Here is a 25,492-nt window from a genome sequence, read left to right as displayed (position 1 = left end):
TCATTTTTGTTATGTACCTATTTCGGATGTGTGGTATGACAGCAATTATTTATAGAAGAAAGGGACTAAAGATTTTTACATTACATTACATTACATTTGGCTGACGCATTTTTAGCCAAAGCGACTTACATATGTCAACTATATTACAAGGGATTAAATTGTCCCCGGAGCAACTTGGGGTTAAGTGCCTTGCTCAAGGGCACAACGGTGGAAGCCGGGAATTGAACCGACAACTTTCAGGCTACTGCACGCTAGTCCAGTTCCTTAATCGCTACACTACCACCGCCCCTCACAGACAGATGCCAAACGCAGATGCCAAACGCAGCATGTGATACTGTATTTGATAATTAGTGGGCAGACTCACCATGAATCATCTCTGGTGCCATCCAGTAGGGGTTGCCCACGACCGTGTACCTCTTCCGACGGTCAGGTTTCTTTAGACCCTGCGGGTTCCCCAGAGACAGCTTGTCCTGGTTCTTGTCCTCCACCATGAGCCTGGCAAGCCCGAAGTCTGCCACCACCACACTGTTATTCTGCAAGAGGGGTGGACAAGATCATAAGATAACTCCCACCTTACATTTTCACTTCAGAAAATCACTTGAGTTGTTTTACAGAAATGTCAGAAATACATGTACCGGTAGTCACCGCACCCTGCCAGCACAAAAAAAAGGGCAAGGATGGAGCTATATAAAGGACAAGTAGACTGAATAAATATAGAACAGAAGTTTTTTTGTTTGTTTCAGAAATGTCAGGGGTGGAAAATTTCCAAAAGCTTTTCTTTACTATTGGAGTCATTGAACAACAATATCTGATCCTCACCAACAGTGGCGTAACAAGCCAATGGTGGGCCCAGGTGCGAGAGCGCTAAGCGGGCCCCATACCGATGAACTTAGGCCCAGGATGAGTTAGCTCTGATACATGCAATACACATTAAGGATGACTTCAATTGTTTATGCAAAGAGCCTGAGGCACCGAAGTAGTTTAGTAGTTACAGATTACAATTTCAAATAAAAAACACACGACTACATATCCATTACATGTAAAAACATTAAAAAATAATTTTATTAACAGCCTGCAGGCCAGGATAATCTAATATTACTGCATTAACATCAACTCGCATGGAATTATGGGAACACTCAATGCGCTTCTTCAAACCTCTGCTGAAACTGCAAGCGTAGATTGCTTGCTTATAAACTCGCACTGCGCAGAAACAAAACTTAATGTAGCCTAACTTATTTAACCGTCCAGAAACCAAATAAAATCATTCATATGCATACAACCCCCAATATGCGTGAATTAGGCCATTAGAAGAAGGCCATCGAGCCTTTCGTTGTGCAAAATCGTCAACAGTGTTCCCAATATTTAATGCTCTGGCTCTCGTATTTTCAATGGACAGGATAGCTAACCCACGGAGCCTCTCCTGCCCCATGCTGCTTATTAGGTATAGGTCTTAATAAGTTTGAGTTTGGAAAAAGATCGCTTAGCTGTTAGCCACAGTCACAGGCAATGTCAGAAACAACATGAGTAGGCCTACACACTTCCCCGAATGTGGATGTTACACTGTCATAATCTACCACCAGCATTTTGGCAAGTTGAAAAATAGATGACTTCTGTGAAATCTCTGCTTTAAAGCAAGACCTGAATGAGAGGAGTTGTGTTGGGAATGTCGGTGCAATGTCCCTGCTATAATGGTCTGACAAACGTCTTGCCTTTTCAAGCAGTTCATCATCACCTGCGAGTTGAAGGGTCATAGGACGTAAAGACTCAAACACATGACAAGTTTCCCGCATACTTGCAAATCTTTGGGAGAGCTGACTGATTATGATGTCCAGAGTTGCATTAAATACCTGCACTTTGAAGTATCTCTCTGCATCGGTTAAGCGCTCATCTTCCGATAGATCGTCAAAGTGACGCTTCACTCTCCGTGCTCTAAAATTCTAAACTTCTAAAAAAAAAAAAAAAAAAAAGGAGGCAGGGCGGGGATAGCGACGGGCCCCGGGAGGTCACGGGCCCTGGTGCGACTGCACTTGCTGCACCTACTATAGTTACGCCACTGCTCACCAAATCACTTTCGATCTCTAGTGAAAAACCTTAATCTACAAAGGCTTTCATGCAGAGACTACCAATAAAGCCTGACTTCCAAAACAGAAGTAAGACAAGTCCAGACACAGCACTTCAGTGCAGTGGATGTTTGCCCAGTGTCAATCATAACATCATCCTCAATGTCAAATCCGCAGGCTCAGGATTCCATGGTTTCAAAAGATGCACTCACTGACATACAGAGTTTCTCTCTCTAACCTACTTATTGTAGTGAGACAAAAGATGTGCAGTGTTTTCTCCCGAATGGAATTCTGACAGCCATATCATCTTATGTCTAACTTCTGTCAGCCTCAAACTAAGCTGCGTGTCAACTCAGGAAAAAACAACTTAATCCCCAAAGAAAATACACTGGAACTGCACACACACACACACACACACCCGAGCACGCACACACACGCACACACACACACACACACACACAAACACACACACACAGTGTTTCCTCATGGATACTCACTTCTCGTACAAGGCAGTTGTGAGAATTCAGGTCTCGGTGGATTATGTTCATGGAATGCAGGTAGGTCTGGTGACAGAGAGAAGGAAGACAAACATGGGGGCTTGATAAGAAAAGCGATACATGGGCCTTTGATTGATGCAATACTACAGCTCAGAAATTCTGTTGATCACATTTTCTATTGATCTGAATTTAAATCTGTATTCTAATTCCATGTACTTTAATCTTTAACTCGATGTGGCTGTATCTGCTTTAGGTTAAAAATGTGTTGGTCGACAGTAATCTAGGCTGAGAGATTCTGACATTCTTTATGACAGCAGCAAAATCTTCATCCCAAACACAATCCTTCTGTTGTGTTTGCATAAAATGACCACAGGGTGGCAGACTGTGGTAGTTGTGTTGTGATAGCAGCCATATACACTATCCCTGCTGGTGAAAGGTGATATTGCAATGAAGCATTTGACTACAGTGAGGGTCTGCCATTCAGTGTTATTGGTTGTGACATTTCCATTAAAATGACACCAAGCCAACAAAGGCAGAACTCTTATTTTTCGTGGATTGTAGCTATGTAGCAATTGAAGCCCTATGTGCTATAAGTGCATTTGTGAATTTATGTGTGTAGTCACTTGTGCAGTTATGTGACAGACTATGTTCTCTTCACTCACCATGCCTGAAGCAATGTCCTTTGCAAAACTCACTCGCTGGTTCCATGGAAAGTTGCTATTCTGTAGATGGAAAGAATGTAAATTTAAATCACATTGCTTTCTATTAGCAATAGGTCAGGGGAAAAAACAGGCCAAAACCAGGCATATGGTTGTGTTCAGATGGTCATATTTACAGCGTGACAGACTTGTTTATGTGTTGCAATAAAAGAGCTTGTGTGTGAGGAGGAACTGCTCTGGAGTGTAAATATACCCACAACGCAAGTCACATGAGAGCCCGCGAGACCACACACACACACACACACACACACACACACACACACACACACACACACACACACACGTACACATACACACACACACACACACACACACACACACACACACACACACACACACACACACGTACACACACACACACACACACACACACACACACACACACACACACACACACACACACACACACACACACACGTACACATACACACACACACACACGTACACATACACACATACACGTACACACACGTACACACACACACATACACCTACACACACATGTACACACGGACACACAAACATGCACACACACATGCACACAAACTCTCACCATTTTCTTAATGATTTCCCTCAGGGTTCCTCCTTTGATGTACTCGGCGATGAAGTTGAGCCGTTTGTCTTTATAGAGCACGCCGATGAACTTGAGCACGTTGGGGTGTTCCAGGCAGCGCATCACCTTCACCTGCAGTCACAAAGAATAAGAGCAGAACTTAATTGGCTCCGTCCTATCAGATCTCATCCAAATCAGGGCTGAACGGTGCAGAGGCGTCTGGGGGCAGAGGGATGCGCCAGGGGAGGAATCTCGTGTAATACCTGGGTTAATTAAATACATCAGCCTCTGATCACAGGAACATGATTAGTCCATTACTGGGAGCCACTGCACATTCAAACACGCTTGAGATATGAAGCGCTAGCGATGCTACGACGCTGCTATGAATCAGGCTTGTGCAAAATTCCAGAATTGGATTGAAACTGGCTCTTAAATTCCAATTCAATTCTTGAATTTCACTTGCATTTCAATTGAGGTAGCAAACAGGAAGCAGAATTGCAATTCGAATTGTGCACAACCCTGCTATGAATGACATGTCATACTCATGCATTCTGTCATCCCTAAATGCCTAAGTAATGCGGATGCTGTAGAGCAGTGTTTCTCAAACTTTTTCAGACCAAGGACCACTTAACCAATTAAACAAAAACTCACGGACCACTTAGTTAAAAAAAAAGAGTAGACCTATACTTCAACAGTACACAGTAGGCCTACTGAACCACCTGCTTATTGCCTTTGCACCTTGCTTATTGTGTCAGAGGATTCATATGATTTAAACTGGCATAGCTTACTTTAACTGGATTAACATACAAGTTGGTTCAACATTGCAAACAACTCATCTATATAATATTTTACCACGTCTGTTTGCGGACCACTTAGGATAGCTTGCGGACCACCAGTGGTCCCTGGACCACACATTGAGAACCACTGCTGTGAATGAACTGAGTCTGTCTTTGAACTGGACCTCAACCAGACCTCGCTTCCTGAGTAGACCACTGAGTAGAGGGGGTGAGGTGGACGTGAAGAGTGACCGGCCTCTTACCTCCTTGAGGAAGGTCCTCTGCGTCTCGTCGTCGAAGCGGATCAGCTCCTTCATCACCATCACCTCGCCCGTCTCTCTGTGGGTCACCTGGGGTTCAGGGGGACAGGAAGTGGAGTTATTAGACTGTCCCACGGGGCGGAATGTTTAGGAGTGTTTCTCAGGACGGTCACCTCATTTAACCTTGTGTTTAGTGTCTACGGTGGTTACACCCCATCTGGCTGCCATGTGTGTGTGTGTGTGTGTGTGTGTGGTGATCTCTGATACAACTTTTCAAAGGCTCTCTTTCCACCCCGCCCTCTAAAACTAACCTCATGCTGGGGTGCATTTGGGGGCATGGGTACTCCCTGTGCACAAGCAATTTCCCGAAAAAAAAACAAACAAACAAAAACACTATATACCCTGTATTTACCCACACAGGCGTATGGTCTGTTTCACCCTGAGGGTATTTATCAACATTCATTTCAAGATAAGTGAAAAAAAGGAAACTTAAATAGGAAGAGGCTAAATATTTGTAGGTTGCCAGACCAACATGTTCTATGAAAATAAAAAGCTCTAGTGCTGTCTGGTCCAGATTTTAGGTTGAACTGTTTATTTAAGTAATCACACTGCTGCCATCTACTGGACATGATAAATGTGTGATCACACAACACTATACACACAGAATTCACAGCCAAATTTGTCAATCGTGATGTGCAGTCAGACACGAGTCACAGAAAAAAAAACATGGAATGATTGGTGTTCACTGAATAATAAGTATTGATACAAATAGGTCCATATTAATCAATATACAGATGAAAGTGTGACATGGAAATGGCTACTGATAAAACGAGTCAATACAAATCGATACATTTGATGTTGGGTGATGTGGCAATGTGGACTTTTCTTTAAGCCAATACCTTGATGGCTTGACCGAAGCAGCCCTTCCCCAGGACCTCTCCATGTATGAGGTCAGAGGGGCGGAAGATCCGGTGCGTGTGATTGGACACCACACGCAGGGATTCTGAGCGGTTGATGTCTTTGCGTTGGGACAAGGGTGAAGCGGTGTTGCTGGAGCAGGGTGATTTGTCAATGCTGTAACTGCGCCTGGGGAGGAACAACAACAAGCGTTGTTATGGATACCATATTTCAGTCAATAACAAACGCTCAAAACACACCGAACGAATTACAGCTAGTTCTTCCAGTTTGTTTTTTTACAACTGGTTTTGTCATAATTTAACAACACTCCAATATGAAATTAGCACTGTAGTAAATCGATAGAACACATCTGAAAAGGCATAAATAGCAGTAGCACTTACGTGATCACGCGGGAGCGGAGGTTGTTGATGTCCTGGTTGGGGGGCTGGGTGATTGGGGACACCGGACTGGACACTGGAGACAGGGGGCTCGGCCTGTCCACCTGGTCCTCCGAGCCGCCACGGTCATGGGGGTCGTGCTCAATGGTCAGCTGCAGCAGACGACTTGTCTCCTGGATCAGCAGGTCAATCTGAGAAGAAAGAAAGAAAGAGAGAGAGAAAAACAGAGAAGCAGAGAGAGGAGAGAGAAAAAAGGACGAGACAAAAGGAAAGGAGAGAGGGAGAGTAAGAGTAGGATGGGGAAAAAGAAAGAAAGAAAGAAAGAAAGAAAGAAAGAAAGAAAGAAAGAAAAGGTCAGAGACATGTATTTAAATAAATAGACTAGGCTGGGAGCCAGCTAAATCAATTATTTTGGAATCGTATAAAATGGATAGAGAGCGGCCTGTGCCTGAAGCATGTTTGCATATGAATTTGCTTGTCCATTCCTGGATCAAGTGGACTCGGCAGGAAAAGTAATGAAATAGTTTATGATGAGGGCATTTGTTGTCTCAGCCACAGACTCCCTGAGGCATAGTCTGCATTATTTTGGAGCACAAAATGTGCATGTGTGTGTGTGTGTGTGTGTGTGTGTGTGTGTGTGTGTGTGTGTGTGTGTGTGTGTGTGTTTGTGTGTGTGAGGTGTGAGTGTGTGTGTGTGTGTGTGTGTGTGTGTGTGTGTGTGAAAGAGAAAATATAAATTGAAGGAGGGATAGATCGAATGATATACCAAACAGAAGGAAATATATATATTTTTTTACCTCATCAAAAGGAACATTCCGGATTGGCGTCCCGTTGATCTCAAGGATTCTGTCACCTACATGTATGGAGTTCTTCACATCAGGACTGATGCACTCTGTGTCCACTCTAATAAGAGAAGAATAATCCAGGTAAGCAACACTAAATAATATAAACCGTGTGTAAAGAAATACACAATATAGAGAAAAAAATATATACAATATATAATCTAATTCCATAATTCTGTTGATAATACAATACACTAAAGCATGCATGAAACTGAAAGTCCTTTGAGAATGAGCAGTACACATTTGAGAATGACTAGATTGAAATACACAATCTATTAAATGCCTGTTGAGCAAAGACAGAGCCAGCACTGCCCTGGCCATACTCACTCTGACACCCTCACTGTGGGGTTGTGGTCAGGGCCGAAGCCATTAGGACTGGTGCTCTGGTCAATGGCAACGGAAAAGCCACGCTTGCCATCAGTGGACGCCGGGATGGACACAAGGGTCACTGTGTGGGGGATCTTTGAGCACGGTGAGTCCGGGAGCGTCACCGGGGTGACGATGGTCTGGTAGTAGCAATGGCCACTGGGTAATCGGAAGACAGGAGAGGTCATGTGAGAAGAGAGAGGGAGCCTATAGTACATATGAGTATTAGCTTAAATATGTGTTGACACTACTCTACATTCAGATGACTGCAGCAAAAACAGCTTAATCATGATGGGGATGTCAACATGAGGGCATCTTGGACAGGGAGGGGTGACCTAAGACTATGCTTGACCTGGTGACAAAACATCCCGTTTTGTAACTGGTTCCATTTCTCATCAGTGTGTCAGTGGCTCTACTTCTGTATTCTTTTATGAAGGTTCTGCTGCTATGGCCAGCCTATTCTATGTCAGTGTTTTTTTTCTTGTAACAAGAACACTAACATGTGATGTGTTGGCTTTGTGGTAAAAAGCCCATGGTTTGCTCTTAGCCCCTGAATTGGGGGAAGTTTTTATTTTATTTCTATTTTTCATGACCACACAGGGCTGTGACATGGATGCTACATGCAAAAGGGGAAATGACCTAAGCCTAAGCTGATGGCCATTGTACCGGTATAATGTGTATTCTTTCTGGCCACTGTGTTGTCTGGGGAAGTGCTACTTTCATCATTGATCTACTACACTGTATAGTATAGCATCGTCATGGATCACTTGTCCAATATGGAAGGCTGCATGAGGTCAATTCTGATTTCAAAGTAAAGGATTCAAGTTTATTCAACAAATTTTTTGTTTCAGATATGTTTCTTTGCAAGCTAACTCAATGTTTGGCTCTTTCATCCACACAACTGACCAGTAGAGCTTGGACCTCTCCACGAGGGCATACGTGTCCCCATCTCCAATGAAACTCCGACAGTTCAGGCAGGTGAAACACTCGGGGTGATACTTCTGCTCTCCCGCAACCTGCAAAACACCCAAAGAAAGGCCTGGACTCAGCAAAGACACACATGCAATCACCCCAATGATCTGGTGGCTTCAGTGTTCAATTGAGTGTGTGGGTTAGTGATGTCCTTGTGTTTGTTAAACAGTATGAGACATGGTCACAACTACTGAGCCACTTGTGAAGTTGTGAATGGTGGGAGTTCTTGTGCAATGTGAATAAATGTCATGCTTAAATATGGTGGAGCATTATCACCTGTCAAATATGATTGACCCATATATGACTTATAAGACCCTTCTTATAAGGCCCAAGTGATCTTGATTTTACACACTGCTGACATCATGAACTTTGTTCACATCAAAAAAAGGTAAATGCCGGTTAACAGGTTTCAACATAGCTACCATGGAACTAAAGAAAAACAACAAGATATTTTCGAGTAGAGAACTGTTCCTTTAGGCAGTAATACCACTAGCAGACCAGCTCTCATGAATTTAGACGAAGTCAGGAGAGTTTCTATGGAAACTAAAGGAGAGCTCACAAATATGTGGTCAAGCTGGATCCCGACTTCACAACAGTTAGACTGAGCGGTGCTTTCCAATGTTACGGCTTCACCACAGAACGGACAAAGCTGTATGAAATCAGCTGTGAATCAATATAATTTAAAACGATCTGCACTGACTTTGGTAGATATTTCACAGACCGTAAAACGAAGCATTGGTACCATAGCTGGTACTAGAACTAGTGCTGAATCTGTAAAATGAATGCACACTGTCTTGATTGCTCATCTGTTTGATATACACATGTGCATGAGATAAAACATGACCTAATAAATGGCATGGAAACCCCAGAGAGATTTAGCATGCAGCTGCACCCAAAATAAAGACATGGATGCTTTGAAGTGTTGGCGTGTCTTTCGATAAACATAATTAGCCTGTGGTCCTGCAGGCAGCCGCCTTTCTTGTTGAGCGTGTTGTAGGATAACAGCAGCATCTTAAAAGAATGAAAACTATTTCAACTATGTCTATTTAAGGCCACATTTAACGCCTGGCTCTTTGGCTAACTACCCTCATTTAGGATCAGGGTTAAGAGGAGCATGTGAAAACAGATTATATAACATAACATGTTAAAAGAACTATGTTGAGACAGGAATATAATTTAATATCCAATTCCAATTCCAATTCCAATTCTACTTCTTGTGGGGCGGAGCCAATTCAATTCAAATTCCAATACAGTTCATGAATTGAATGGAGGCCAGTTCTATAATTCTGAATTTTGCATAAGCCTGCTATGAAGATGACACATAGAGAGGGCCTCAAATCAAAATCTAAAACCACACACAAGGGGGCACGCCAGCATGAAGTGCGAAATGACTCTGAAATCTATTCCATGGAAGTACCCTTTCAGCCATCAGAGGAAGCATATGGTGTGTGCGTGTGTGTGTTCGTGTGTGTCCGTGTCTGTGTGTGTGTGGACGTTCTGAGTGGGCATCTGGTGACATTTCAGGTGTGAGGGCTCAGTAGGAGCGTCCTTGGTAGGAAGGAAACAGAGGTGACGCTGTCACACTCCTGCACTCTGGTCGGCCGCCATTTGCTGCCCACCACCACAACCACCACCAACACCAAGCCCCTGGCTGCTCCGACACACTCATCTCTGTATCGCTTCTTCCATTCTCGAGCAAACAACTGCGTCCGAGCAGCATTAGACATACCCCACACCCCGCTCTCACTACCCAACCACCCCCCTCCCCAAAAACCACTTCAGAGAGTGAACAACTGTTTCCACAGGCCCCCGGGGGAAGGGCTTTGAGAGCTCGAAAGGTTTCAGGTGATGAGGAGGGGAGGGTGCAGTAGAGATAACAGCATTCTTGGGCTTCCATCACCGTTACTGATTGATTAAACAACACATTGCTCAGTCAGATTTGGTTATTTCTCACCAAATCCTGTAGAAAGCTGTAGATAACTGACCTCTGTGCTGGCTTATACCATTGGCGTGGAAATTCTCATGGTAAACAACAAAAAATACAAACAGAATACTGATACCTCACAAAGTTACAAATCTACCCTAACACCAGATCCCTGAGTTGCTAAAAATCCCCTGTGGTATAACAATATTAATGGAAATTAAGCCTGCTCAGGAATCTTTGGGTGATAACAGGGAGAGAAGAAGTCCTTTCATTTTCCAAATGAGTAGCTCTGCTGTGGTTTTCACATGCTTGCTGCTCTCTCCCAGCACTCGCACGGGTGAAGTGTTGTGTCTGTTAGTCATCAAGCACAAGGCTGGACCATGAGATCAGGTCTTAAATCAAGAGCATATTGTTCTCTGAGGAACTGGGGGGTTCTCCGAAGAACCGGGGGGTCCCCATGACCTCCATCTGGAGAAAGTGTGTGAAGCCATAACCTTCCCACCCCCCACGGACTCCCATGAGCGTTTTTCACATGTTTACATTGACCTTGCAAAATGAACTCAACTGACTCAAATAACACTTTCAGAGGCATTCCTTTAAATCCCCACAATCACTAGTTGAGGGAATCACTCAACATGAACGGATAGGGACAGTACATCTGCACACAGAACTAGTTTGTGGTTGAAAGGTTATCCAAATTCCATGATGCCACATTTGAATGGTGAAAGTGCCAGAGAGAAGAAAGAAGTGGAATATGTAAATCATGAACAAAGTGGACATCCTTTAGTGCTATTTCCTGGAGCTACTCCTGACGCACAAGATAGATAGATAGATAGATAGATATATACTTTATTATCCCCTTGGGGAAATTTGTCTTGGACTTCTCAGAAGTTCTGACCCAATACAGACACACAGACATAGACATAAAAGGCTAATAACAGACAGTATAATTAAGTAAATAAAGTAATAAAAACAAATAAAAACAGAAACGAGAAACAAGGAATGACTTCCTTTAGTGCTATTTCCTGGAGCTACTCCTGACGCACAAGGAATGACTTTCTCTGCTTCCGTTTGCCTTGTTGCATCTTGTCTACTCTCCTTTTCTGCGTTATGGGAATAGGGAGACTAAACTCATGGCTTTCTAGCACCCAACCTCCCCACACACAGTAGGGAAGATACAATTATGGCTCGTCCCTTCAGACTAACAAAGGACAAACTAATCTTGTCTGCAGTCTGCAAACGACAAGAGCATATTAATCACAGGGAATATCAAAACCAGTTGCAATGCATATGACACGTGCGATTGTAAATTAACCGGATTACTTCTCTCATTAGCTAACTATTGGAGTGGTTTTTCCATATGGTATTGGACTGAGACTAATGCACTCTGGGGCTGTGCCTGGGGTTTTGCTGATATACTGCAATCTCCTGGTGTAATGCGCTCCATGTGTGCAAGGCTCCCCAAGCAGCACGGGTAGCCGCACAACACAGCGCACACGGCCATGACATCACTTCACCCCGTGCTTAAAAAGGGAATGTTGACCTCATTCCCAATCAGACCAGGAGACTTGTGCATGCATTCCAGACAGTTTCTGTGTGTGTTTCTCTGTGTGTGTTTCTCTGTGTGTGTGTGTGTGTGTGTGTGTGTGTGTGTGTGTGTGTGTGTGTGTGTGTGTGTGTGTGTGTGTGTGTGTGTGTGTGTGTGTGTGTGTGTGTGTCTGTGTGTGCGTGAATGTGTGTGTGTGTGTGTGTGTGTGTGTGTGTGTGTGTGGGTGTGTGTGTGTGTGTGTATATGTGTGTGTGTGTGAATGTGTGTGTGTGTGTGTGTGTGTGTGTGAAGTGTGTGTGTGCCTGCAAGTATGTGTGTGTGTGTGTGTGTGTGTGTGTGTTTGAGTGTGAAGTGGTAGATGCAGGGCAAACAGAGAGTTGCAGTTTTGTGCTAACAAGATAAGGAGCCAGCTCACCAATCCATTAAAAGGAGCTCTACTCAGGCTACTAGTCTAAACACGGACAGAAATCTCACCAGAGACTCATTACTAACCCTCTACCTGCACCTTTAGGCTTTCCACTTTAAGTTAAGATCACTTCTAATGAAAAACAAATCCACACTAAACGTAAGGATTAAAACAGATGCCAGTGCTTTAAAAGAATGATGATAGCAAACCGAGCGGGAGCTGAATCTGCAAAAAACATGGAGCCACTGCAAGATGCACTCACACACGCAGGCTATCTGCAGCAGAGTGACTACCAGCAGAGCAAACATGATTAGACATGTGGACCGAGTGAGCTCTGCCAAGGCCCAAAACACTCAAAATAGGGAATGAAAAACAAACGCGGCCACATGAATGCCCAGCTAAATCTTTAGCCACTTAAAGCCTTAAAGCCACCCAAACATACAGATTTAGCATAAGCCTGGTGCCTGCAATCAACTCCTTGATACACAACCTTTCTGATTTGGTGGCCTTAGCCTTATCTCATATCAAAATCTACCTGACAAATAGTAGACTAATGTCTGTGAAAACTATGGCTCATAAGTAGTCTTAAAAGAAATAACACATCTAGAGATCTCCATTGAAAATATAAATGTTTCCAGGTCAACCATTTTTAGCTAACATTTGAATCACATCATATAGTTGTTGCCCTAAAACTGTACAAGGTCGAAACTAGTGTGGCTAGAGCAAAAATGCTCTAAATAGAAATGTAAAAGCCTTTAGCGAGAAACACGACTACTTAAATACAACAGGCATCAGGGCACCTCACAGCACGGAGGATGAAAAAGAGGAAATGCGAGGTGCCATCCATCCACTGTAACAGCCACCCAGCCCCTTGCCGAGCGTCGACAGCCTCCCAGCCCCCCTTACCTTCTTTTCCCTGTTCCACAACCTCAAGCAGCAGGATCCCCAGTAAAACAACTCTCCCACCATGGCACTGGCTAGTGAACCTCCGCGCGACTTGACCATGTGTCTCTTAGTTCATCGCCAAGCGAACGAGTGTCACGGCGATGCTGTCAACAACAAAACAGGAGTCGTCGGCTTGCCGGGAGAAGCGCTGTGCTGCGTATGCTGCCGCTTCCTTGCCTGCCCACGCCCCCGACGCTGAGCTCATCTCTGAAACGGTGTCACTGCGCTCCCCCTCTCTCCACAGCACACACTCCCCTCTCTCTCGCTCCCTCCCTTCCTCCTCCTTTCTCTCGCTCTCTCTCCCTCTCTCTCTGTGTGACCTCATCACTTCCTGCTCAGCCCTCCCTTGTGCCTGTCTGCCTGCAGTCTCTCTCTCTCTCTCTCTCTCTCTCTCTCTCTCTCCCTCTCTCTCTCCCTCTCTTTATCTTCCCCAACCCCCACTCCACTTACTGCAACTAACCCAGACACAGCACACAGACCATCTCCCCCATAATCCCCCTCCCTTCCACTCACACACAGCCCAGTTTTAACTACAGAGTTCTTTAGTAATGGTAATGTTATCATTCAGTGCTATTGACACATACCACCCTCAATGACTGATAGTCTACAGCCTGAAGACAAAAGCATAACAATTCAGAAGAGGGGAAAGGATCAATGTTCCATGAATATTCAACAGTGACTATTGATCCTTACAGATACAGATACCCACAACTTGAATTCCTTTCATTCATACATGTTTTTGTTATCACAAGGATTATGAAGTACATAAATAAAAAAATAAAAAAGCAAATAAATAAAAAAAAAGCATAGTGGTACAAATTAAATCTAAAATGCATGAATCTAAAAATGCATAAATGCAAGTAGTAACCCCGCAGAGCTGCAGCGTTTCCTGTACTGTATGTATTGCGGGAGGCGCACAGTAGCATCCCTTGTGAGAGAGGCTGGGGGATGCTAATCAATAGGTTCCGGCTGGCTGTCCGAGCCCCTCCCTCCGCGACCAGACCACCGGCCAGGCCCAAGCCAGCAGCTGCAAGCAGCCATCTGACTTTGCAGATATTAATAGAGTCAGGCGGGATGTCCGCAACGCAGCCTGCCAGCCTTTTCACAAACAGGGCACGCGCGCACACACACACACTCACACACACACACACACACACACACACACACACTCGGAGAAGCATGGATGGAGAGGGAGAGGGAGGGAGGCTGGCAGAAAAACGGGTCCACTGGTGCGTGGTCAAATAGCCTGGATGTGACGAGACAGCTTTATCATCCGAGGCGACGACTGAGCTGAGTCACTGCCTCACCAGCGAGCGATGTCGACTACCAAAGGCCGACTAGAATACCGCGCTGTGACATGTGTAATTGCTTTGGAGATTAGAGCCAGTTTTATAAAACAGATGCCTCATCTACTTCAAGGCCTCTGACTGGGATGAACATGTCTACTGACTGATGCTAGCCTTATCAGACATTCATGCTGAATTCATCTGTACAACCATGTGACTCACGGAAGTCTGAACCAAACAGTGCATACAATCTGATCATATGGATAGATATGGCTTACACATGGAACGCATGGATCATAGTGGTGAGTCAATTCTGAACATGACTTGAGAATCCCCTCCGGAGTGATCAGTCACACGCCGTTGTGAGGAGTTCAAAACATGTATGGGAGTCAACAATCCAGCTCAAACTAATTTAGACAAAAAAGAGAAGTCCCCGTCTCTACCTCTATCTCAAAGGAGAAGCAAAACAAAATGACAGTTTTAGGTAGTTTCCAAAAAGGAACACACAAGGTTTACGTGAAACGACACCTTGGGGAGTCCAGTCCATTAATCACACTGAGCCAGCTCAATGTTCGCATGTTAATACAGTAGGTAAAGGAAAAGAGCCAATCTATCAGCGATAATATTTATCTGTATTTCTCAAAAAGTGAATAAACCAGTGAAAACCTGCTGAAATTTCACAATAGTACCTTCACCATAGTCATAGTGTAAACATATTTATTCTAAACGTACATTTATTTTCTTTCTAAAGGGAGTCAATTTCCCAGATCAAACAAAGATGACATGAGTGGGTCTACTTCAAGTCATACGTTGTTTACCCACCCAAGTCAAAAACTTTCCAGAGATGTGGGCGACTGGAGGACCAAACATGAGACTCGGTTAGGCAATGCAAAGAGCAATCAGTTACACAGTTGTGACAGGCCAACCCTCAGTCCCAGACATAAACACAAACACTCTGAACGCCTGAAAATTCAACTAAAAACCCCACCTCGATATAACAGTCAGTGGTTGCACCACTGTGGTGCTTTCCCCGTGACCTGACTCATCTTTCTGCTTTCTCCATATCACTGTACTGGTGTCTCCATATCACTGTACTGGATGAATTGGTTTAAAGAAAACCAACCAAAGCCAAACCAATTGAGGTGACCCAAATGAGATCAAGGGGTTTGTTGCTCAAATTTGAACACATGAAAAAAAAACACAGAATAATATGATAACATTACATCATAAACCATTCATTGGGGCCGCATTAGTTCATACTGATCCTGGGACAGAGACCAAAGATGATGAAAGTCAGGCTTACCCCTGTCTTTAGGTCATTTACAGTGACCTCTGCTGACACCTGCATTTAGGTGCAGCACAACCATCAGGAACTGCATCTCATGAAGGCCACTTTTCTTGCATAATAAACCTTCATGAAATATCCTACCACTAAATTGCATAACATCAAGTAAATAAGCCAAACACAACCTCAGCCTCCCAGCCCAACATTCTTTCAAGGTTGCAAAAGCGGTCCCTAAATTTAGCCGCCCGTTTCCCTTGCAAAGATGCCAGCCGAGGCAGCAGAATGGAATTTCACAGCAGCACATATCTTCGCCTGCTGCGTCATCCAGTGGGAGGCTGACCTTCACCTAACGCTGAGGCCTGATAGAGTGCTATTGCTCCAATAATGGGATTGCATGCCCGTCTCCAATTTACTTCACAGTGACTGTCAATCAACCCCTACAGCGTCTGATAAATCTGACCTACTGTAGAGCACAGGATGCTACGGAGACAGGCCCAGCGCTGACATCTTTAATTCACTTAGTCTGAAACAGGGGCGCTTTAATTATTGGGATTGCACTTTGGAGAGGAGACTGTATGGCAGTAATTCACATGGCCAGCTCTCTGAGACATGCTCTCTGACAACGAGCAGACTAGAGTCAGGGGAATGAGAGAGATCTACTTACCACAACAGTAGATGGAAAAGACTGCATACACACACACACACACACACACACACACACACACACACACACACACACACACGCACATGCACAGGCACACACACACACACACACACACACAACACACACACAGACACAGACACACAAACACACACACACAGGCCGTATAGGTACAGTCATGGATTGTTACAGCCTTCTGTGTTAATTGCAAACGTTCCACGTTCACTATATATATGGGAAGGGGCGTTACAGCTCTAGTGTGTTCCAGCCGTCTGTGTGGCCTTTGCCTTGTTTAGGTCCCACCTACTGCTAATTGCTGGAAAGGGAGTTTCTAGTTGGGGTTGATTGGACAGCCCTTAATAGACCCAAGATGGTGTTAGTTCAATGCCTTAGTGCCCACCAGCATCCACAGTTGTGTGAGAGCCGTGGATGGCTGTGTGTAGTGTGTGTGTTTTATGTTGAGTCTTGTCCTGAGCTGTTGTCTTGCTGGGTGATCTGGACCTGCTCATTTTAAAAGTACTACAGTGGTAGTGTGCACCAAGTGCGGCAATTACTCCCAGTGGGGAGAGTGGCTACGATGTAGCAAAATACTGGTCTGGTGTGGCAAGGGTGTGCCAGGTTTGGCAAAACTACTCCCAGTGTTTGCATGCTTATGTGTTTGTATGTTACTATTAATATCACTTAGGCCTAGCCTTCTTCATACTTTAGCTTTGTCCGTTTGAACTTTTATTTTAATTTATCAATAAACCGGTAATCTCAATCATTTATTTCCTTGTTTTATGTTTACTTTTCTCCTTTACTGTAAGTGAACTAGTTACGCAGCCAAATGCCCCTAGACATTTTAACATTCAGACGTAACAGCATTCATAGTTAAATTTGAATTTAATGTCTCTAATTGTTGTCCTGCTGTTCTGTTACGTCTTTAATCTCAAAGTATGCTTGAAGCAGAGCTTGATCCATGTAAAAGCACAGGATGACAAGCTACTTGACTAACGACAAAAAAAAGTCAGGTCAGGGTCTGGCACCGCAAAGTCTAGACAAAACAAAAATACTGTAAAGACGAAGAGGAACCAAACAAAATATACAGAAAATGACCACTGATCTTTTGCAGGTCATTCAAATCAAAATAGAATACCACTTTATGTAAAAAAGAGCTTTAGCATTAGAAAATAAAAGGCTGGAGGTGAAAGTCAATGAAAATATCTTTCATGTTTTGATGGCCCTTCCAGTACATGCTGCACATTCCAACAGGTCATGGGTGTGTCCTTACCAACAACGAGGACTCGCTGCACACTTCGAAAGAATCTCACCTTTATCTGAACCCTGAGTTCTCATCGACCCCTCCCCACAACACCACATTCTCTATTCAGCTCCCGCTGGCATGATTCAAGCAATCTACTACTGATTCACAGCTCCACGACTAGCACAGACAATTAGGCTGTGATGATGAGAGTGAGTGGAGGAGAGTCTTAGTCGTCCCTCCCTCCCAGCGCAGATGTGGAGGAGAGAATAATGATGTGATTCTACTTGCCTATCTAGCCAAGGGCCATTAATAGCCAAGTAATGCAATTCAGTGGCATACACGTTAAGGTGAATTATTTAAGCGTCATTTAACATTCATATTTATGCATTCGGAAAATGGTGAGATTGGGAATGTGAGACAGAGAGTACAACTAAGAATGTTATTAAGACAGATTTGACCCAGCTCCTGTATAGAAACCCAGAGTCCATAAAGTTAATGTACTGTCAAAGTACCGCATGATTCTGCATGAAACTCGGGTTCTTATCAAGGATGCTACGAATGCTTGCCTCCCTGTTCCAGGTTTTTTTTGCTTTTGCAAGCAAACGAGGGCAGCTTTTCAACTCCTTGAGATTTGAATCACCTCCAAGAGCAGTTGGCACAGCTTGCCAAAGCTACCAAATGTCTCCTCACTTTCACTCCCTCCCTTCTTCATTAATGAAGAATTTACTGACGAGCTCCAGTGGCCTCGAGGAAGTCATAAAAACAAGCATCCACAGTAAACGCAAAAAAATAAACAGGGACATTGACGCTGTTGTGTGGTATTACAGCAACTGAAAACTAAGCTAATTATTGAGACACATTCATTGCAATGACATTGGCTACCATGACTATGTACCCAAGCTAAAGCATGTAACATATATATCACTCTCAGTCCCTTTACTTTCCCTTATCAACACAAGCTCTCTCCACTGTTGTTCAATTATACATACTACCTCTTTTATGATCACCAGCCAGATAACAGTGGTGTGCTGTTTAATTCATGGAAGTCCTTTCCACGCATGTGAAAGGCCACCAGTAATTGTATGAATACCACATTGTCAGCCTGTGTAACTGGAGCTGTTGTGTGAAATGGGAGGCTTGTGTCTTGTGAGAGAGAGAGAGAGAGATTGAGACAGAGAAAGAGTGAGAGTGAGAGAGAGAACGAGAGAGAGAGAAAGAGAGAGGAGTGCGGAGTGAGGACAGACATGGAGAGATAGCCAAGGAGACGGTCAGAGAGTCCGGTTTCCGTACTCACCATGATCAGGCCAGTGGTGATGGGCTCCGTGCATCCGTGACACAGCTCGCCGAACTTGGCCCAGTAGTCCTTCTTGCAGAAGAGCCGCCCATCCTTCTCGTAGTACCAATGGGACAGGGAGGTGCTGCACTCACAACACCTGTGTGGGAAAGACAGGTGACAGAAACCGAGGCGGTGATTACGCATGATTAACTACAAGCCCTGGGAAGAATGAGGTCCCACGGAGTGCTATGACTGGCATCTTGACGATGCACACCCGTCAAATCGCTTTAAGGCATTGTTCTCCATAGAGCTTTTAAAGGGCAGAATCAGTTAACATTGACAACAGTGACACACCTCAAATACCTTGCATTTTGCACACCTGGATTTGAAAAGTAAATAAACAGGCTGAAACCAAATCCAGTTGGAGCATGCACCATCACTAAGAGGATACTGTATAATGTAAATAAAACAGTGAAAGTAAGGCAGTGATGTTCCATCTGCTGACTGATGCGGATATAGATCAGCTGACGAAAGAACCGATGGGAATCGAAGGGGAGCATCTATCGTAGATGTGATGAAAGAGTGGAAGCAAGGGGGAGCCAGCCAACCCACTTCCATTAAGGCCTGATGCATGTGCTGTCACAGTATACTGCAAACTGACCCTTAGCAAGGGAAGGAGGCAACCAGGCTCCTCTGTACAACAGACACGCCAGCATTTCCACATACCCTCCCATACTAAACAGTACATGTGATTTACACTAGACTGAAACAATTGCCTCAAGTTCTTCACTTGCAAAGCAACAATTGAAGGAATAATGCTTATGTCAGCAAGATGTTTATGTCAGTGAGGTTGATCGATCCGGTTGACCCTTGAAAGGGAGCTGCTGCTCGCATAACAAAAGGCCCTCTATAGCCTTTACTACCTGATTCTCATAAAATACAAGGCTGGACCCGACTGCTTGGCCTTCCTGTTCCAACACGGCCTGGACAGGTCGATAACATGAGGCCTGAGGGAGACTGGGGCCATCAATCTCCATCTGCTGCCCCCCACTGGGCTCCACAGTGACCAGCTCACTGGGACACGTGTGTGTGTGTGTGTGTGTGTGTGTGTGTGTGTGTGTGTGTGTGTGTGTGTGTGTGTGTGTGTGTGTGTGTGTGTCTGTGTGTGTGTCTGTGTGTGTGTGTGTGTCTGTGTGTGTGTGCGCGCGCGTGTGTGTGTGTGCGTGCGCGTGTCTGTACATGTATGTATGTATATGGGGGGATGCTAAACGGTCATGACAGAATATGCCGCCCTCTGAACCTAGTTTCCCGCAAACGAGAAGACAACCTACGGTCAGAGAGGGCTGAAGCAGTAATCAAGGATCGTTGGTACGGTTCTTCTATAGGGGGACAAAAGGGATAAATCCTTTTTTTGGGGGTGTGTGTGTGGGGAAGACTAGGGCCTACATCATACTCTCTATATTTCTTATACTGCATTCATTAGAGGCATAAGGCTTTAATCTCCTCGCAGGGGTTCAGGGAAAAGAGCTGGTGGGAGCTGGCTGGAGGATGGGGGGAGGGGAGGAGGGTTACGCTTCCATGCGCCATGACAACCTGATTTGCTTCAGGAGGCTAGGAGGAAATGGGCCAAGGGCATCTTAAGGACAAGCTCCACCACATGGTGAGAGCCATTCAAGTTCATCAGAGGCTGCTGCCGTCATCCGCCATCAGCAGAAAAAAAGAAAAGGAAAATAGACTGACACAAGAGATCAAAGCTCAAATTGGAGCATTTCTAGACAGCTGGCAAAGCTCCTCTTTAATTTAATCCTCCTGTAGGAAAATCTCCAAAAATGTTGCAGCCGAGTTTTGACAGAGATTAAACACAAGAGAAAATTGCTTCACGGAAAAATTGATTGACCTCTTTTTGAGTGATCATTTTCAAGCAAAAATATTTTGCTAAGATAATTTAAAGGTATTTAAAAACAAATAATCCACATCATTATCATGCTAACCAAGGACTTAAAGATATAAATGGAAAAACAAACTTGTATCACTTCCTTTTTTCGACCAAAGGGGTCATCCAGCCCAAATGTAATCATTAATGACTCATGGTCTGGAGTGTGGTTGCAAGTATACCGTGTGAGTCGGTATGTGTCTGGACGCTTGTCTAGGCATGTGTAAGCCTAAGTCCAGTACGTGTTTCTGGGGGAAGGTTAGGCAGATTACCGTTTGAAATGAAGAGATTCTGACTGTGCACTGTACTACGGTTGAAGGAGTTAAAAGAGAACTGGACCCAAAATCGATGGAAGAATAAATACTGAAGCAGTCAGTTACACAATAACCATGTAGGTACAGCTGTTTCTTTTTTATAACAATTGGTCATCAACCATACATGTAACATATGCAATGTACCAAATGCTCTCCACTGATACAGGATGTCTGTCTATAATTATTCAAGGGTTATTTTTGTGGTAAAGGTTGTTTAAAAATAACATCCAAACTCTACCACATACAACTGGTAAGCTAAACTCACAGAATGATACAATAACATGTGCGAAGTCTGCAAAACGAACAAAAGCTGAGGTAGTAAAAAAACCCAGCAGTTTGCATACCAACTAACGAATACATTACGGGCTAAGGGCAAATTTGAAATTCTTATTTGATGAGGCCCAATTATAATATTCTCACTCAGGTCTGTCTGGGGCTGACACAGAAATGGCAGAGCTGGCTAAAAAGGGTGAGCTGGGCCTGATGAGATGTGTGATCAGGGAGGGGTCTCTGGGGCTCCACTTTCTGACCAGAGGAGACGGAGGGAGAGGACAGCCGAGAGAGACAGATGCTGTTAATGATTTCCCCAAGCTGTCAATAGGGAGAGAGGGGAAGATAGAGAGATTGAGAGAGAGAGAGAGAGAGCAAAGGAAGGGAGAGAGACGGGTATTCATAGACAGCTAAGGGGGGGGGGGGGTAGAGAGAGAGGGAGAAAGGGATAGAAAGAGATGGAGGGAGAGATTGAAGACATCCCACTATGAGGCATTGTTCTCTCGGGGCCCTGTGGTATGCCGCAGAGGTGAGGAGGGGACCAGAGCTCCCACATCACCTCCTCCCCCTGCCTCAGAGCTCCCACATCACCTCCTCCTCCTGCCTCAGAGCTCCCACATCACCTCCTCCCCCTGCCTCAGAGCTCCCACATCACCTCCTCCCCCTGCCTCAGAGCTCCCACATCACCTCCTCCCCCTGCCTCAGAGCTCCCACATCACCTCCTCCTCCTGCCTCAGGGCTCCCACATCACCTCCTCCCCCTGCCTCAGAGCTCCCACATCACCTCCTCCTCCTGCCTCAGGGCCCCGGCCTGCCTGCCTGCCTGCTCTTCTGGTGCTCCCCACCAGGACATCTCACAGCAGAGGCAAGAGCTGGCCAAGGCCTCCACTTCACTCACTTTCACACCTTACCCAACCTCCTAATTATGTTTACATTCACTCTCTCTCTCTCTCTCTCTCTTAGACACATGGCTTTCCTCTTGTAAAAACACACTTCACACACACACACACACACACACACGCACACACACACTTACCTGAAAAAAAACACACCATCTAAAAACAACAAACTTACACACAAACAAACTTTCTCTTTCTCTTTGACACACACACACACACAAACACACACACACATGCCAACACATACCTTTTCACAGACACTTCCTGACTCGCTGCTCCCCAACTCAAAACCCTGGACAGATTAATGATATTTCCCATCACATGAGTGGAGTGCTTCCTTCCTCTGAGAGAAACTGCCTCAGACAGAGGAGCACGGAGAGAGGCAGAGCCAGTGAGCTAGAGAGGAGGGAAGCGCGTGATAGATAGAGCAGGCGGGCGGGCGAGAGAGTGAGAGAGGGAGGTAGAGAGGGGAGCTGATCGGCTGGATCAGTGGTATGAGATAAGGCAAACACGGCCCACGCGAGAGAGAGAAAGAGGGAGAGTGAGAGAGAGAGAGAGCAAGAGAGCAAGAGAGAGAGAGGGAGAGGGAGAGAGGGAGAGGGAGGGAGGGACAGACAGGGACAAGCTCCAGCGCATTCTTTCTCACTCAGCCACATTCATTGTTCGACGTGTTTTTGTCAGCGCTTGGGCCCCAGCGATGAGTTTATTTTGGGACACGGTGATGATAAAGTCAAAACAGACAGAGAGAGAGAAAGAGAGAGAGAGAGATAGAGGGAGATAGAGAAAGCATGAGAGTGTGAGAGAGAGAGAGAGGGAGAGGGAGAGGAAACTAAGCGCTTTGCAGAAGTTGTTGAGAGGGAAATTCATTCATTTCATGGCTGGCTGAGAGCTCCTCCCTTGATGAGACACACAACGCCTGACGTAGGAGCCAAGGCACACAGGGTGTCTCTTTAAACACCCTCAGACACACACACTACCACAGAAAGTGATTCACTACTCTCTTTCTCTCTCTCACACACACACACACACACCTGTACACACACACACACACACACACACACACAGTCACTGTGATAATGATCTATTGCATGGGGGAGGGGGTATAGGGGAGTACAGGCGGATGTAACCATCTCCTCCACTGAGAGGCACAGCGCACTGGTAAGTGTGTGATAACTGGATGAGGAAAAGCTGATAGTGTTACAAGGGCATCAATCGATGGCATCACATGCAAGGAGACTCCAGAAGAAGCAGAGGAGAAAAAGAGAGGGAGAGAGAGAGGGGAGAGAGAGGGGAGAGAGAGAGATAGAGAGAGAAAGAGAGAGAGATAGAGAGAGAAAGAGAGAGAGACAGAGAGAGCACAGAGGGGAAGCAGGCCACATGCTGGGGGCTTCCTGTGGGCTGGGCAAACACATGGCTCACCAGTTGGCAAGGGACCAAACACCTCTGGACTGCACTGTCGCGGCTCACACTGACGCAGCAGTTAGCACTAGGACCACAGCAGCGTCCCAGAATGATGGGGGTGGGGGGGGGGGGGTGGGCTCAGGGACACATCTGCCAGGGCCATTCCACCTTTAACACAGTCACAAAAATGACTAGCACGACCCAGGGGGACAACAGAGCTCACAGTAATGTGGCTTCTTTATGAGCTGAGGCAGTAACTTTCAATGTGTTCACGTGGGCACAGGATTAGCCACATCAAACACATCAAGTTTACGGCAGTGAAAACAAAAAAGCATTTTTTGTAAATCCACATCAACAACTACCACAGTCCAATTTTTGTACTGAGTCTTTTATACATCTTCTGTATACCTAACAAGAAGGACTCTAATGTGTTTGAAATCTGTAATTGCGCACTCCGATCAAAATAATATGCACACCAAGATGATGAAAAAGGCAAAAGAAAAGACAGAATGCCCTGTCTTATTTCCATTACTCGCTAAAACAACTCTGTCTCCAGTTAACCAGCCGTGACCGCTATGTCAGTGCGCAAGTGAGCTGAATTTCATTTTCGTGTGCAACAGCAGCACTCTTGAACCAGACCTCATTGTTGAAGCCTGGCTACAGCCAAAATGCAATTTTCCTCTAACAAGACTACTGAATTAACAGAGAGGTCGATGTTGTGAGCTCTCCATCGGAAATCTAATTTTACTCCTCATATCAGCTTGCACTCTCAGGCCTGCCGTGGCCTGTGAGGATGAGATACTGAACTGGCTAAAAAATCCGCCTCCGACATGTGATTCTGTGGTAATGCGACTACTTGGTGGTGTGCCTAAAACAGCACTGTGAGAATCAACTACATAACAAAATATGACAGAAAAACAGAGAGGGACATCCCTCAGCAGTGACCTCCCCTCCACACCCCCACCCCCCTTACCCACCCCTGAAGAATTTGCGAGCACCACATTCTCAGAGCGCCATACAAAAACAGACACAAGGATTGTTGGGGGTGCTGGGGGGTTCCCAGCACTGATCTGAGCATGTCCACACAGCGAGCCAGAGGGGGGGGGGTGTAGACAAAAGACCGGCCGAGGCAACCAGAGGCCAAACGGGCTCGCTTGCCAGTTGGGTCCCCCCTCCGATCCCCCCACTTTATAGATAAAGCCCTGGTTTACTGCAAGACTGCCTCTAAGCCACAGAGAGGGGGGGGGGATGTTGAAAAAATACCAGCATGCATTCATCACTTCCACCTCCTCCCCTCCATCTGCGTGGAATAGCAATGAGCGCATGATGTCATCCTCCTGCAGACAGCCATTACTTCATCCCGAGGGCCGAGGCCCCACCCAGATCCTCCCAGGAAATCAGAGCCGTCCAATCAGAGGGCTGCGAGGCTCGACTACTGCAAGCTCAGCACGCCGGTTGCTGCAGTTAACCCCTCGGGTGCCACGTGCACACACAACATACCAGTGCCCCATAACTGTGCGATGTCTGCAATCCCACAACTGGCAGTGACAAAAGCAAGAGCCCGTGCTCTCTTTGAAGGCTTTTTTTTTTCACACTGGCAAAGAATGAGGATGCGATTGTTTGTTGATATTCTCCGAGGAATGCCAGGCGGCATTGAGAGCTTTGTTTTGCTCCCGAGCGTATATCTGTTGTTCCAGAATTAGAATGGGGTGCATCAGGCCACACCAGGTATGGGAAGCCACGGCCCGGGGACTGAATAGC

At 45.4% G+C, this 25,492-nt stretch overlaps 1 protein-coding gene across 5 annotated transcripts in view; it reads right to left on the bottom strand.

Annotated features, from left to right (window-relative positions):
* Positions 1-25,492, bottom strand: part of limk1a (LIM domain kinase 1a) — a 45,781-nt gene that overhangs the window by 5,565 nt on the left and 14,724 nt on the right. For 3 of the 5 annotated variants that reach the window (XM_076282619.1, XM_076282623.1, XM_076282620.1), the window contains 11 exons: positions 18,934-19,072; positions 8,275-8,384; positions 7,330-7,527; positions 6,958-7,063; positions 6,164-6,351; positions 5,765-5,951; positions 4,869-4,955; positions 3,830-3,961; positions 3,220-3,279; positions 2,558-2,623; positions 365-533 (listed from right to left, as the gene is read on the bottom strand). In XM_076282619.1, coding sequence (XP_076138734.1) covers positions 365-533; positions 2,558-2,623; positions 3,220-3,279; positions 3,830-3,961; positions 4,869-4,955; positions 5,765-5,951; positions 6,164-6,351; positions 6,958-7,063; positions 7,330-7,527; positions 8,275-8,384; positions 18,934-19,072 — 1,442 coding nt within the window. Of the gene's footprint in view, positions 1-364; positions 534-2,557; positions 2,624-3,219; positions 3,280-3,829; positions 3,962-4,868; positions 4,956-5,764; positions 5,952-6,163; positions 6,352-6,957; positions 7,064-7,329; positions 7,528-8,274; positions 8,385-13,125; positions 13,365-18,933; positions 19,073-22,577; positions 22,733-25,492 lie in introns of those variants that run through there. The other 2 variants (XM_076282622.1, XM_076282624.1) reach the window with 2 other exon arrangements.

The sequence above is a fragment of the Alosa pseudoharengus genome, unplaced genomic scaffold (assembly GCF_046254945.1).
Source record: "Alosa pseudoharengus isolate Yale_2024_CS ecotype anadromous, Long Island Sound unplaced genomic scaffold, YU_APseudo_1.1 YU_APseudo_1.1_scf_13, whole genome shotgun sequence".
NCBI classification, from domain to species: Eukaryota; Metazoa; Chordata; class Actinopteri; order Clupeiformes; family Clupeidae; genus Alosa; species Alosa pseudoharengus.
The sequence above is the reverse complement of the archived record's forward strand: the minus strand, read 5'-3'. Positions and strand labels throughout refer to the sequence as shown.